General features: G+C 43.1%; 1 protein-coding gene across 2 annotated transcripts in view; it reads right to left on the bottom strand.

The window, feature by feature from the left end:
- Window positions 1–16503, bottom strand: part of COL26A1 (collagen type XXVI alpha 1 chain) — a 191954-nt gene that overhangs the window by 123611 nt on the left and 51840 nt on the right. For both annotated transcript variants that reach the window (XM_033109809.1, XM_033109810.1), the window contains exon 2: window positions 13539–13661. In XM_033109809.1, the coding sequence (XP_032965700.1) occupies window positions 13539–13661 (123 nt within the window). The remainder of the gene's footprint in view (window positions 1–13538; window positions 13662–16503) is intronic.

The raw sequence follows: 16503 nt of genomic DNA, 5'->3' as shown, positions 1-16503 counted from the left end.
CATAACCAAACGGACTTTATGCCAGGGATGCAATGCTGGTTCACTATTCCAAAATCAGTTAATGTAATCCCCTTATTAACAGACTAAAGAAAATCATATGACCATGTTAATCAATGCAAAAGAAAAAATTTGACAAAATTCAGTACCCATGATAAAAACTCTCAGAAAAATAGTAATAGAGGGAACTTCCTCAGCTTGATAAAGAACATCTACAAAAGTCTAACAGTTAACATTATACTTAATGGTGAAACATTTTCCCCCTACAATTGGGAACAAAGCTTTCTCTCCTCTCTTACTCAATGAGTGCTGAAAATTCTAGCCAGTGAAAGGCAAGAAAAGCAAATAACAGACACATGGCTCAGAAAGAAAGAAACAAGACCATCTCTATTTACAGATGACATGATTGTGTTCATAAAAAATCTCAAGGAATCTACCAAAAAAAATCCCAGAGCTAATATAAGAGTTTAGCAAGGTCAGAGGATACAAGATAAATATACAACAAAAAATTGTATTTCTGTATACTAGCAATGAACATATGGACATCAAAATTAAAAATACAATTTTACCAAAAAAACAACAACAGCTATTTACAATTATTTTTAAAAGCGAACAGGACTTGTATGCTGCAAACTATAAGAAATCAATGAAGAAAATGAAAGAAATCAAAAAAGATTTAAATAAGTGGAAAGACATACCATATTCCTGATTTGAAAGACTCAACATAATAAAGATATCAATTCTCCTCAAGTGGAAATACAGGTTTAATGCATTTCTTGTAAAAATCTCATCAAGATTTTGGTAGATATAGACAAGATTATTCTAAAGTTTATATGAAAAGACAAAGGAACGATAGTAGCTAAAACAATTTTGGAAAAGAAGAATGAAGTGGGAAAAATCAGTCTACCCGATTTTGAGACTTACTATATAGCTATAGCAATCAAGACTGCATGGTACTGAAAGAACTGGAGACATACATATCAAGGGAACAGAAAAGAGAATGTAGAAATAGACCGACCAAATACGCCCAAATGATTTTTGACAAATATGCATAAGTAATTCAATGGAGGAAGGATGACCTTTTCAACAAATAGTGCTGGAGCAACTGGGACATCCATAGACAAGACAAAACAAAACAAAACAAAACAAAAAAGCAAATTTCACCCTAAACATCACACCTTATGCAAAAGTTAACTCAAAATGGACCGTGGCCATAAATGTCAAGCATAAAAACTATAAAACTTTTAGAAATAAACATGGGAGAAAATCTTCAGGATCTAAGGCTAGGCAAAGAGTTGACACAAGGCTCTATCTAAGGCTAGACTTGACACAAAAAGCACAATCCAGAAAAGGAAAAACTGGTAAATTGGACTTCATTAAAATTAGAAACTTTTGCTGTGCAAAAGAGGTTGTGAAGAGGATGAAAAGACAAGCCACAGAGTGGGAGAAAATATTTGCTAACCACATAACTCACAATGAGCTAGTACCTAGAATATATAAAGAAATCTCAAAGCTCAACAGTAAAAAAACAAATAATCCAATTAAATGCTCAAAAGATGGCCCATTTAATAGGCAAGAGACATGTCATCGAAGAAGATATACAGCAGGCAAATAAACACATGAAAAGATGTTCAACATTATTATCTATTAGGGAAACGCAAATTAAAACCACAATAAAATAGACTACATAAAATGGCTAAGATAAAATACAATATAAATACAAATAAATACAATGGCTGGCAGGGATACCGGAATATAGCACTTAGACATTGCTGGTGGGAATGTAACATGATACAGCTACTCTGGAATCAGTTTGGCAGTTTCTTAAGAAACTAAACATGCAACTACCATATGACCCAACAATTGCACCCCTGGGCATTTACCCAGAGAAATGAAAACTTATGTTTACACAAAACCCTGGATGTACACAAATGTTTATAGCAGCTTTATTCACAAAAGCCCCAAACTGGAAACAACCCAAATGTCTTTCAACAGATGAATGGTTAAACTAACTGTGGCACATCCATCCAATTGAATACTACTCAGCAATACAAAGGAATAACTATTGATACACCCAAGAGCCTAGATGAATCTCCAGAAAATTATGATAAGTGAACAGACCCGTTCCCAAAAGGTTACATACTATCTGATTCCACTCTTGAAATGGCAACATTATAAAAATGGAGAGCAGATTAGTGGTTGCTAGAGCTTACTGAGGTTAAGGAGGGTAAGAGCGGGAAGAAAGTAGGTGAGGCTACCAAAGGGCAACATGAGGGGTCCTAGGGAAGGAAATGCTCTGTGTCTTGATTGTATCAATGTCAATCCTGGTTGTGACATTGTACCCTAGTTTTATAAGATGTTACCATTGAAAGGAACAGGGTAAAAGGACATGGAATCTCTCTGTATTATTTCTTACAACTATGTGTGAATTTACAATTATCTCAAAATAGAAAGTTTAATTAAAAAAACAACAAACCTAAGTCAGGTCATTCCACACATCTCGACTTAAAACCCTCAATGGCTTCCCAATACGTTTACAATAAAATTCAAACTTAAGCTCTGTCTATACTCTCCTCCTCTCCTGCTCTGCTTCTGGAAACAGACCTCCATTCTGTTCCTTCATCCAGGACCTCCCTGCCTCTGGGCCTTTGCACCGGTTATCTTCACTTTGTCTTCACATGGAGGCTCTTTCTCAACACTCATTGCTCAGCATTAACGTCATTTCTTCAGAGTCTCTCTCCCACCTCCTCTAAAGTAGCTTCGATTCACGCTCAGTCACATCACCCTGTTTTAATTTTCTGTACTCATCATGAGGGGCTCCTCCTTCTGTTTTCATATTTGGTGAATATAAACTCCATGAGAGCGAGGATTTGGTTTTATTCTCCATCCTGTTCCCCTCACCCCCAGCACATAGTACATTCTCAATAAATACTTGTCGAAAAGGTTGAGTGAATTAACAAATGCAAGGAAAATACATACATGGGGCTCCTGGGGGAGAGGGTGGGGGCACAGGGAGGAATTTGGGGCACATGCCAGTCCCCTTGTGCATTCCAAATAGGCTTCAACGTGCCCAGATTCTGTTACACTCACGTTTTCACAACCACACCCTCCCTTCCCCCACCTGCATACTTTGTCATAAAAATGTCATCAGGATGTAATGAAATAATGTGCTGACTTCATAGCCCTCTGCAAAGAGAGGCCCCACCAAGGATTTTGGCCATGCTGATCCCCAAATCTAACTACACAGAAATGCAGAAACCCCTTCTTCCTGCCCTAGCCCAGACTTTGCACGGAGTGGGGGTGGGCAGCAGAAGGACGCTGATGCAGGTGTCCCAAGGTCTCAGGCAACAAACTAGCTCCTGTGTTCTCTCACCAGCCACTGTTTGCTCACTTGACATTTGTACCTCTTCTCATAACCAACTTCCTGAGGGCTTATCACAAGCCAGACACTGGTCTGGACACGGCATAGTGCAGACATTGAATCACCCCTAGTTACTTCATGAAGTGGGAGGGCCCTGTCATCATTTTACAGTCAAAACAAGTGAGACCCCCACCTCCACCCCTTTTCTCCCTACCCCCGGCTCTGACCCACACACTGCGTGTGGACCCAGCTCACACGTCCCAGCTCCATCCCTACCCTCCACTCCAGCGAACAGCCACCCCTCGCAGGCTCCTTAGGGCTCTGGGTGGGCCCGAAACAGACACGGTTCCTCAGGTCCGGAGGAGAGGCCAGTGCAGGCCTGGAAACCACTCAGGGCTGTTTAGCCAGGTACCCAGAGAATGCAGAGGTAGCCAGAAGAGGGGCGCAGGCTCCTGATGCTCACGTACCCCTGGCCTCAGAGACTCCTTGCCCCTTGAGGATGGGCATGGCTGGAGGAGGGCCAGAGTGGCCTCCCTCAAGGGGAACAAGAGCTCCTCTTTCCTGAGTGGAAGGGCCATACGCCCTAGGAACTCTGCTCTGTGGCCTGGGCGGGCTAGCTGGCTCCTGGTCATGCCCAAGTACCATTCCATCTGTCATAGCTCCACAGGCAGCAAAGTGTGGAGATCGTGCTCCTCTCAAAAAACCCAGAGCTCTGAGCAAGCAGGATCCTGCGGGCACGAGTGTAACGGGTCGGGGTGCTCTCACCACCTCACCCTCCTACTCCTTGGGCCCTCACTGCCCAAGGTGCTCCCTTCATGGGGAGAAGGGTGTCCGTCAGGCAGCAGAATGGGTGGGGAGATAAGTCTATTTAACTGGAAGCTCTCGGACTAGATGATACAGAATTCAGAGGAATGACCAGCTAAGCCCCAACTCCGGTGAGCGCAGTGGGCCTGTGTGACAGGCACTGTAGCCCCTCCTGATTCACCTACCCCCACCATCTGTCATCGCCCAGCCTCACGCAAGGGTCTGCAGCTCCTGAGTCCCTCCCACCATGGTCACCATGTGCTGGGGTTCCAGCTGTTCCCTCCGTTGGCTGGGAAGCCCTGCCTCTGCTCAGATGTCGCCTCCTCACAGGACCCTTCCCCGAGCCCCCATTAGGATGAGGTGGCCCTCGCTCAGCAGACTGGCTTAACCGGGACCCCAGCCACCATCTATCCTTTATTTGCCCATAATGTGTCATCTCTTCAAAAACAGACAGATAGCAGTACACCTTCATTTAGCCAGGATCTGTCATGCAACCAGCCTCTAAGGAAATGTGAATGAATGAACAAATGAACAAGTGAATGAGTGAGTGAGTGAACAAACAAATAAGACATTCTGTGCACCCTGGGAGGGGCTATCTGGGGGTGGGGGTTTTCGTAGCACCTCAAAATCACATCACCTATTTTTAAGCAAAGCTAAGCTCATTTCTAGGAGAAAGAGATGTGACGCAGCCATCGCCGATTCTGAGTGGTGGGAACGTGGCACAGCCCTGTGTCCCAGGAGAAGGTCCCGATATCCCCACCACTCCAAGGAGGCAAGCCCCGTGTCCAGGTGATTGGGCTGGTCCATCAGCAACCATTTATTAAGCTTGACTCCACACCAAGCCACTTCCCTGGTGCAGCTTATGGTGAGTGAGTGGACTTGGGAGAGGGGTGGGCGGGGGTCCGGCCCAGATTCAGACACCCAAACAGGGGAGAAGGCAGGAGGAGGTCAGCGAACAGCCGGGGGAGGGCAGTACTCCTGACGCAGGCACAGACCCAGGCAAGTCCAGGGCTCGGACACACGGACACATGGGCCGGAGAGCAGCCCGTCCCCACACAGCGTCCAATCACACGTTGCCCAGAGCGCCTTGGCTCTCACTTCCTGTCCTCACCCACTGACCAGCCCTTCCCCACCAGCAGGCTCTCTGCCCTTGGGCACAGCCACGTTAAAGGAGGACAAGCCAGCGGACACCTCCTTCCAGGGGCTGCCTCCACAGGATCACACCCAACAGCTGCCCCTGTCTGGGGGTCAAGTTCACTATCATGCCCTCCCTGACTTGGCTTCAACAGTCATTTATTCTCCAAGCTTCCTTGTCATGCTTATTCTTTTCTGGTTGGAATGCCCACAATTCTGCACATGACTGGGAGAGGCCTGATCCGGGCACCCTCAGTTAAATAGGAATTCCCTTGGGGGGTGGCTCACCTCTGGCTAAGGGACCCAGCTGAGGGACGCCCTCGCTGTGGGGTGTGAGCACCCCAGGTAGTGGGGGAGTGGAGACGGGAGGCAGAAAGGAGGGGGGAGGTGGGCTAAAACTTAATGAAGCTCGTGATAAGCTTGTCCAGACACTTGAACAGCATTAGTGACATCTTAGGATGAACAACAGACACTCCTGCCCTCAAGGGACAGACTCCAGCAGGAAAGGTGGACAGGCTCACAATTAACCCGAACAAGCCCAGCTGTGCTCTGTGAGGGGACAAAGAACATTCTGGGGGAACATAACTGAAGGACTTATCAATTCTGCTTGGGAGGGTGCAGGCAACAGCTTCGCAAAGTGGAGGCTGCAGCTGGACCTCAAAGGTGACGAGGTAATTCACTCCCCAGGGAGAAATAACAGTTAATAAATGACCGTCATTACCATGTCCCGAATCATACCAGGAACAGCACTAACTAGCAATTTGTCTTCTGGAATCCTAACAACTGAACTAAGAAACAGGTGCTGTCTCTGTTTAGAGTTAAGGCTCAGAGAGGGTAAGTAATGTGCTCCAAGTCACACAGCTGGTCTTTTGGACTCCGCTAATCTAAAAATAAAAGGCCTTTCAAAGAGAGAAGCAACAAGCATTTTTTGAGATCCGTAAGAGTACCTACCAGGATGCACTGATCCCGGCAGAAGCCCTCATAGTGTTCTGATTAGGAGACAAAGTAGGTATTTATGAGACAGGGAAGGGGAACAATTATGTCAACTAGAAGAAGACTATCTACTGGTACAGATGACACACATAGTGATGCTAATTCTAAATAACGTTTTGAACTTTCAGTCCAGGAGTCATGAGGCCCGCAGTCATAATAATTGCTTTCTTGTTATCTTTGCAAAGGTTTTTTTTTTTTTTTTGCTTAGGCCCATCTAAACGTTCTTTTGTCCTAACGTTCCAAAGATTTGAGACATAAAACATGCAAGACAGTTCCTCTGAAATGGCAGGTCCGGCGCCATTTGGAAGTCGCTCTGTTTTATTTATTTATTTATTTATTTATTTATTTATTTATTTATAACTCCAAAGTCCACCTGTACACCCCCCACCCCAAACACCCATACATAACAGGCTGGAAATATAGTAGGACAGCAAAGAGACGTGACACATATAGAAAAAACGTGAACAAAATACCACAGAAAGAGAGGGCAGGTGAACATATAGAACAAATGTGAATAAAATACCACAGAAAGTGAGGGCCGGTGAATTGTTCCCAGGGCCAAGAGGAAAACTCCTTCCTCAAGAGTCAGAAATGAAGAAGGAAACAGGAGAGGCATAAAAGGAGCAAGGGGCAGCCTGTTCTCATGTGATGATGAGAACAGTCTCTTCCTTTCCCAGTGAGATATTGACTAATATCCATTCAAATATAACCATATCTTCATCTCAGATGACACATTTGATGGATTCTTGTGCATAAGGTAAACTATACCAGCCCCAACCAAAACCTATCACAGGGATCCTGACAAATTTGCACCAGCTCTCATGAGAATGAATTATCTTTCCTCTTTCTCTTTCTTGTATTGTCATGACAAGAAATCGAGATATTATGTGACAAAGGTCATATTGCTAACGCTACTGTAGCCATCATATTGCAATATACCTGGGGTGCCAAAAACATGTATACAATGTTGCTCAAGTAGTAGTTCTCAGCAATCAGAACTGTCTAGATGCTGATGGTAACCACTTTGAGCACCTCTTGTAATTGCATAAGTCAAATGTGACTTGTGTTCATCTTTTGTTATCAGTATGTATTGAGTATTACAATTTTAATACAGTTTTCCTTTCTTAAAATGTGTATACATTTTTTTTGGCATCCTCTGTATAAATGCACCAAACCAACAGGTTATATACCTCAAACTTATACAATGTCATATGTCAATTATATCTCAATTTTAAATAAATAAAAGAAAGAAAGACAGAAGGAAAGGAAGGAAGGAAGGAAGGAAGGAAGGAAGGAAGGAAGGAAGGAAGGAAGGAAGGAAGGAAAAGAAAGGAAACCTAGGATATATCCATGACCTGGAGATTGCAGCAAATTATTCAACTAGAGAAAGAAGTGGACCAAGGAAGTGGAGAACCGGGAGAAGCAGATTACAATCAATCCATGCCATAATCATACTCCATCTTGTTTTCCCTGCAAAAGGTCAGTGTGAACACAAATAAAAACATCCAAAATGTTTCAAAGGGTGAAGGGAACAAGAACCAGGTCCCACACAGTTTCAGAAAACAGTAGGAGGGGGAGACAAAACAACACCTACGTAACTGCTGAGGTGGCAAGTCAGCTGAGCAGCCAGGATTATAAGCAACACAGTATGGCACAAGGCAGCCACTGGGCTCCACTGGGCTTTGCCATCCTAACATCAGAGTGAGAAATGAAGCTCAGAGCTGACTGGGCCTAAATGCCCACTGGGAGCTGCCTGGGGGCAACAGCCTGGGATCTGACTCATAGCTCAGCCAAGGTGTGGCCTCAGCTGGCATTCCTAGAGTGCTTCTTACAAAGCACCTCTCCCACATTTATTTCAAGATTAATAGGCTCCCATTATCGAAGACTCTTTTGGTAATATCATCCATTGCTTTCAGCCCAAAGTACAGTGACACACATGGGAAAACAGACACAAATGTCATGATCCTGGGAACCTGCTCCTCCCAAGCTCCCCCTACCTTGGGGCTCCGCTCAGGGATGTCAGCTCAGAATATACACTCTTGCAGCAGGCAGACTCCAGAAAACTTATACTTAAAAAAATGTTACACTAAGAAGCACAATAACCATACTGGAACAGGGGTACACAATACTGAGCTTTCTCTTATCTCAGTAAATGCCCCCTCCACAGAATGGCCCCTGCTCAGGAAGGCCTTCCCCACAGGTCGGGACCCCCACCCCATCTCTGCTCTCAGGGCACCTTGTACCTGCACAGCAGCAATGACAGACACACCTATGCATCTGTTTCTGTGGCATTTTGACTAGCGCCCAACTCTTCCCCACACTGGACTGTCAGCTCCCTGATTCAGGGACTGGTCTGTATTTTCACCCCATGCTCTCCATGGGGCCTCTATGAGGAGAAGGTCAACAAATATTTATTTGCATGAGGAAGGGAGCTGGGCCTTGAAACCTCAGGAGCATCCGGTTGGGGCCTGTTTGATGGGCCAGAGTCAAACCCAACCCAATCTGTTCTGACTGCGCTTGTGACCGTGGACAAGTCACTTTGCATCCCTGACAGTGCTGCAATCTGCAATCTTTCCTCTACCTGCCCAGCCAGGGGTCCCAAGACCACAGAGCGGGTACACCCCAATTCTAACTTACATATGAGTTACCGGTGAGAAAGAAAAGTGTATTAACCCCTCCTCCCTTAAAAAATAATAGTAATGAAAGTAACAATGATAATTAAGACCAGAAGTATGGAATTCCTCTAAAAGAATGGAAATTAACTTCTACTTAACACAGTCCCTGCTAAGTTTTGAGCGCAAAGAGAAGACTCATGACAAACGCATGTCCGCTCTGATGGAACATTCTGCTCGCAGTTCCTGACTCCAAGGAGAGGGAGAGGACCCCATGAAAGGCCTATAAGCCCCCACAATGAAGACCGAACCCTGAGGTTTCTGAAACAGTATTCAGATCATTGCTTAAGTCATAAAGCAAAGGGTAGTTGTGAAAACTAATGATCATTGGAAATTTTTTAAGTCGTTGTCAGCGATTCAGTAGTGAGCTTGTTCAGCTTTTCTTAAAGGTACATTTAGAAACCTTTACTTATATTTAGAAAGTATAAAAACCTCAACTTGTAATTCTGACGTTAAGAAAGCCCGGCCCCCTGTTTCCTTCCTTCTAAGTGTTTTCAGTAAAGGAAATCCTAAAGTTTATTTTATGAACCCAAATACAATACAATGGCATGCGCGTGCCCATGTGTGTGTACACATGCGTGTGTGTGCGTGCCCACACATGCACATTTTTGCTTCCACCTTGATAGCTCACTATGGGGTGCACTGAACACATGGGAATGTAACTAATGTCCAATTTGGCTGAAATCTATAGAAATAAAAATAGAAATGCACAACTCTTCGTGTTTATGTCTCTACTCTGAATACAATATTAGTTTGCCGAAGTCAAATTCTGTGTTGAAAAGAGCAAGACTGACAGGAGTCAGAATTGCGACACAGAAGCATAGCCTCACTTCTCAGTGCATTGCATTCCAGGGCCAGCCAGCTTCCCTGTTTAAAGAGCAGAGCAGCCACTCCTCAAATGGAGCCGGGAGCCAAAGTCCACCTTGTTAGGGTCACTTGTAGACCAGACTCCAAAGACCCTTTTTCTCAGAAGATGTTTCCAGGATCAGGGGGTGGCCATCTGTCATCTGAAGCTCCCTGCTGATGAGAAAGGCAGGAGGGCCTCGGAACTCAGTTCCTGGGCTAGTAGGGGAGGGAGCGAGAGAGGGTCTCTGTGCCCTCTGCTGAAAAGGAAGGGGGGGGGTCAGTATCTTTTTCACCGTTATTGATCTGGTGGCCTTCCCTTTAACACAGCATTTAAAAGCAGTCCTTTGTCTAAAAATTTGGAATGGACACATATACCCATTTACTTAGCTATTCCCCTTGCAAAATGAGCTATACAAAAACACTGCATGCAATGGGGATCCCAACTTAAGAACTTCTCTATTAAAAAATGATGAAAATAAGGACACAAAATTAATATTCAGAAATTGGTTGTATTTTTATACACCAATAACAAACTATCAGAAAGAGAAATTAAGAAAACAATCCCATTTACAATTGCATTAAAACATATCTAGGAATAAATTTAACTGGGAAAATTTATAAGACATGGAAGAAAGAAATGGGAGAAGATACAAATTTATGGAAGAATATACCATGCTCATGGATAGGCAGAATTAACATTGTTAAAATGTCCATACTACCCAAAGCAATCTACAGATTCAATGCAATCCCTATCAAAATACCAATGGCATCTTTCACAGAACTAGAACAAAAAATCTTAAAATTTATATAGAACTACTAAAGACCCAAAATAGCAAAAGCAATCTTGAGAAAAAAGAACAAAGTTGGAGGTATCACGCTACCTGATATCAAACTATATACAAGGCTATAGTAATCAAAACAGCATGGTATTGGTATAAAAACAGACACAAAGATCGATGGAACAGAATAGAGAGCCCAGAGATCCATGCCTATATGGTCATTTAATCTATAACACAGGAGGCAAGAATACAAAACAGGGTAAAGAAAGTCTCTTCAATAAATGATATTGGGAAAACTGGACAGACATATACAAAATAATAAAACTGGATCACTTTCTTATACCCTATATAAGAATACAGTCAAAATGGAGCAAAGACTTAAATATAAGCCCTGAAGGCATAAAACTCTTATAAAAAAACGTAAGCAGTAAACTCTTTGACGTCACTCTTAGAAATATTGTTTTTCATTTATCCATAAAGACACGTGTGCTCCAATGTTCATTGCAGCTTTATTTACGGTGGCCAAGACATGGAAACAACCAAAATGTCCTTCGATAGATGAATGGATAAAGAAGTTGTGGTATATATACACAATGGAATACTATTCGGCGGTAAGAAAAGATGAAACAGGACCACTTGTGACAACATGGATGGATCTTGAGAGTATGATGCTAAGTGAAATAAGTCAGACAGAAAAAGCAGAGAACCATATGATTTCACTGATATGTGGTATATAAACCAAAAACAACAAAAGAACAAGGCAAACAAATGAGAAACAAAAACTCATAAACACAGACAATAGTTTAGTGGTTACCAGAGGGTAAGGGGGGTGGGGGTGGGAGATGAGGGTAAGGGGGATCAAATATATGGTGATGGAAGGAGAACTGACTCCGGGTGGTGAACACACAATGGGATTTATAGATGATGTAATACAGAATTGTACACCTGAAATCTATGTAATTTCACTAACAATTGTCACCCCAATAAACTTAAAAAAAAAAAAAAAAGAAGGAAAGAGAATAAATAGGAAGGGGGAAAGGAAGATTAAAAAGAAGAGAAGGAGAAGAACTTGAGATACTTTAAAATAGTTTACTTGTCCGCTGTGTGGATTCTAAAGCTATTGCCTATTACATATTTTATTGAAAATTTCACTTTTTCTTTGAGAAACTAAAAACAAAACAGTAAGTCTACTTTAACTAACTAGACTTCACATATTTGACAAATATTTATTGAGTGCCTACTCTGTTCTGTATAATAAATAGAAACACCCCCCCCAAAAAAAAAAAAGAAATATTGTTTTTGGATATATCTCCTTGGGCGAGGGAAACAAAAGAGAAAAATAAACAAATGAGACATCAAACTAAAGAGTTTTTGCACAGCGAAGGAAATTTTCAACAAAACGAAAAGACAACCTGCTGAATGGGAGAAGATATTTGCCAATGATACGTCTGATAAGGGGTTAATATCCAAAATACATAAAGAACTCATACAACTTAACATGAAGAAAAACAAAAAAAAGCAAAAACCCGATTAAAAAATAAGCAGAGAACCTGAATAGACATCTCTCCAAAGAGGGCACACACATGGCCAATAGACATATGAAAAGATGCTCCCCATCACTAATCATCAGGGAAATGCCAATTAAAATCACAATGAGCCACCTGTCAGAGTGGCCGTCATCCATAAACCAACAAACAAGCGTTGGCGAGGAAGCGGAGAAAAGGGAACCCTCACGCACTGCTGATGGGATTGCAAATTGGTGCAGCCACTACGGAAAATGATTTGGAGTTTTCTCCAAAAAATTAAAACCAGAACTACCTATAATCCAGCAATTCCACTTCTGGGTATTTACCCAAAGGAATCCAACACATTAATCTGAAAAGATATATGCACCCCTATGTTCACTGCAGCACTATTTACAATAGCCAAGATATGCAACCCAAGTGCCCACCAACAGACAAGTGGCTAAAGATGTGATACATATAGACAATGGAATATTAATCAGCCATAAACAGAATGAAATCTTGCCATTTGTGACAACATGGATGGACCTAGAGGGTATTATGCTAAGTGACATAAGTCGGAGAAAAACAAATGCTATATGATCCACCTTCTATGTGGAATGTAAAAAAGAAAACAAACAAAACAGATACAGACTCATAGATACAGAGAACAAATTGATGGTTGCCAGATGGGAGAGGGTTTCGGGGCATAGGTGAAAAAGGTGAAGGATACAAAATGCCAGTTATAAAAATAGCCACAGGGATATAAAGTAAAGCATAGGGAATATAGTCAATAATATTTTAATAATTATGTATGGTGTCAGGTAACTACTAGACTTAACAGGGCGATCACTTCGTAAGTTATATAAATGTCTAATCACTATGTTGTACACCTGAAACAAATATAATATTGTATGTCAACTGTAATTTAAAAATTAAAAAGTTTTTAATTAAAAAAAAAAAGAAAGAAAAGAAATTTCTCCCTGTGAATGCTGAGACTCACTAAAAGCTTTGGTCCAGGGTGGAGCTGGCGAGGACGCAGGCGTGGTGAGAGGGTAGAGCTACGAGAGGAGCGGAGCTGATAAGAGAGTCAGGACTGGAGGCAAGCTGGACTTCCAAGGGCATCACAGGCCCACGTCTGTAGCCCCACGGCAGGCTGGTTCCCTCTTCAGCCTCACTTGGCCCTTTGCCTCCCCTCCCATCCCCTCACCCTTCTCATCGACCATTGGACTGTGAGATTCTGTCAGGGTGGGGAGCAAGTCCCTTTCCTCTTTGCACACACATACACCCGCCCCCCATGCCCTGTGGACAAAAGGAGTTTCATAAATGCATGTTGAACACATGTTTCTGAGCATCATCCCGCCACACCGCTCCCGGCAGCTGTGCTCGGGTTGGATTCACACACGGGAACAGAAAGGAAGGGCAGAACGGCCAGCCCAGCAGCCTTTACCTCACAAGGTTGGCACAGGGCCCGGGCCACCGGCAGCTCTGGTACACACGCTGGACCACTGTCTCCGAGCCGTTCTGCACCTGGCAGGACACCGTCCGTGTCACCGTGTGATGGCACCAGTGCCTGTGGGGAGAACAACAGTCACATCAGCACTGCTTGTTCTTGAGGTGCCAACTGTGGGTCAAAAGGTGCCGCTATAAGCCGGGGTAGGGGCTCATCCTCTTGGGGAAGAGGCCCACTGAGACTTTCCATCCATGTCTAAGGGGAAGGGAGAGTGCCCACCTCCCTAGGCCACAAAACCCTGGCATCATGACAGTCATCAAACTCTCCATGTGGAATCAGTGAAGAAGACCGTACCCCTGCCTGCTGGGAAATCCCACTCTGGTGGGGAAGACAGACAGATGATCACAACCCACAGGAACACAGGGTCAGAGGTACAGCCACATCCTGAATGAGGGAGCTCTGAAAACAGAGCAGGGCATCCACCCACCCAGCTCCTAGGAAAGCCAACCACCTGAAGGATAAGAGTCAGTTGACCAAAAGTGTGGGGGCACTGAGAGGGGGTGGCATTAGCAGAAGAGGGAGCAGAGGCAAGTAGACACAGCAGAGTCTACTTGGGGAAAGGGGAGGAGCCAGGAAAAAGAAACAGTCTGGTAACTGCCAGGCTGGGTGTGGGTCTTATCATGAAGTCAGTGGGAAGCCATCGAAGGACTCTGCCTTGGATGGGTCTGAGGTGATTGTCATAGGACCACAGTGGAAGGAGCCAGACAGGTAGGACCCAGATCCCTGTCAAGAATCAGGCATGGGACTCACCTGTTTTGAGGCAGATGTGATCAGAGTGCCTAAAAAGCTGATGACTTCTGGGAGAAACTGGGACCCTCTCAAGGTCAGACAACTGAATTCTTGCACACTCTCTACCCTTCACTTATGCTGCTAAGCCTCCAAGGGGCAAAATGGCAATAAACAGATACAGAGACAAGCTAATGGAAAACACCAAGTACAAGGAATTTCAAATTTTTTTGAGAAAAAAATGCCAACACCATGAAAAGTCACCAACTTGACAGAGACTAAATCACACCTCAGGGAAAAACAATAAAGCAAATAGATGGAGATAATTTTTAAATCATAATAAGAGAATTTTTCACTCTTAAAAAATATTATGGAATAAAAAATTAGATATCTTGGAAATGAAATGTATGGCTATGAAAATAAAAAGCTCAACAGATGGTCTGAACAGCAGAATGGATGCAACTCAAGAGTGAGCTGAGGAGCTGGAAATCTGAGCCGTGAACTTTCCAAGAATGCACTGCAAAGAAAAAAGGAAATGGAAAATATGGGAGAAAAAGTGAGGGACTTAGAAGGCAGACCAAGGTCCAATATATATCTATCAGTAGCTCTGGAAGGGGAGATCAGAGAGAGCAAAGGGAATATATAGCTGAAGAAATAATAAAATTTCCAAGAGCTAAAGAAAGACATGGGTTAATTTGAAAGTACTAAGGAAGATGAACAGACAGATTGTGGTGAAATCTCAGAATATTCAGGATGAAAAAAAACTACTAAATGCTGTAGAAAGAAAAGAAAAACATTATCTATAATCAATTGAAATTAGATTTCTTATCAGCAGCATCAAGAATATAGTGACACAATTAACTTCAAGGTTCCCAGGGGACTAACTCCAGGCAAACCTCCTTCAAAGGCAAAGGTGAGATAAAGAAAATGTCAGATGCACAAAAAATTAGAAAATTCATCAGTTGCCTTTTCTGAAAGAATTACTAAAGGATGTATTCCAGCAAAATAAGATAAAGAACATAAGAGGAATATATTACATGTGAGAAGCAGGAGTGAACAAAGAAACAATAATAAGACTTAATAACAGCCTAGATCTCAAATCCAAGATGATTGCAATATGGAAGATGGCAAAGAGGGGAAGTTGTATGGGGGACAGAAGGAACTAAAAACTGCTGAAATTTTCATCTTGTTTAAGGAAAGGATATAGAAGCTCTGCAACTTTAGGTGTAGTAGAAAAATACACAATTAAATATATTTTTGAATTTGAGGATAAATACTATCAAGGATGGAAAGGGGACACAAAACTGACCAACCACAAAAGAAAAAAGTAAAACAAAATAAATATATATAATCTCACATCAAAATGCTTCAAAATCTTGACAATTTTCTAGGAAAATATATATTACCAATAGGCACAGAAGAAAAGGAAAAAGTAGTCAAAAGCCCATCCCTCTCTTCAAAGGCACCTAGTTCAACCTGGTTGAACACACCAATCGGCTGTGTGACTTGAGCAGAGATGTCCCTTCTCTGAGCCTCAGTTAAATGAAAACTTCTACCTCTCAAGGTTATTGTGAAGACTAAATGAGCACATCCAGCTTAATGGTGTGTAAATTGTGCGTCACTACATACCCTAAGATACCATTATTGATTAGCTGGCTACTGAAACCCCACAATGTTCCTAAGAGCCTAAGGATTGCCCTTCCTATTTTGCAGATGGGAAAAGAAGCACTGGGAGGTTAAAGCTCATTGCCATTAGCTGAAACCTGAGCTGGGAAGGGAATCCAGCCTTCCTGCCAGAGGACCAGCAGGGTCCCACCTCCAACCAGGACTCCCACCTGTGCCAGTTACTCGGGGAACCTGGGTCTGGAACTTGTGCAGGAGACATCGACAGCCTCACGAACCCTTGTTTCATCTCTACCAGGGAGCGGCAGCGCCATGTCAGTGGGATTCTCTTCAGGATGAACTAGTCCAATCTGAAAACAGTGCTCTACCCAGAGATCTGCCCCTGGTGGTCCAGAATAGACAGACTGTCCCACCACCTCTGAATCACGCTAGGTCAGGGCTTTCTATAGGGAAATGAGCTCTGAATTGGAAAACATTTTCAGATGCCTCAATTCATCATCTCTAGACATTTGATCTTTTAATGGGCTGTAAATGGCTTCCCAAATCAAAACGT

This window comes from Rhinolophus ferrumequinum, chromosome 7 (assembly GCF_004115265.2).
Source record: "Rhinolophus ferrumequinum isolate MPI-CBG mRhiFer1 chromosome 7, mRhiFer1_v1.p, whole genome shotgun sequence".
In the NCBI taxonomy this organism is placed as follows: Eukaryota; Metazoa; Chordata; class Mammalia; order Chiroptera; family Rhinolophidae; genus Rhinolophus; species Rhinolophus ferrumequinum.
The sequence above is the reverse complement of the archived record's forward strand: the minus strand, read 5'-3'. Positions and strand labels throughout refer to the sequence as shown.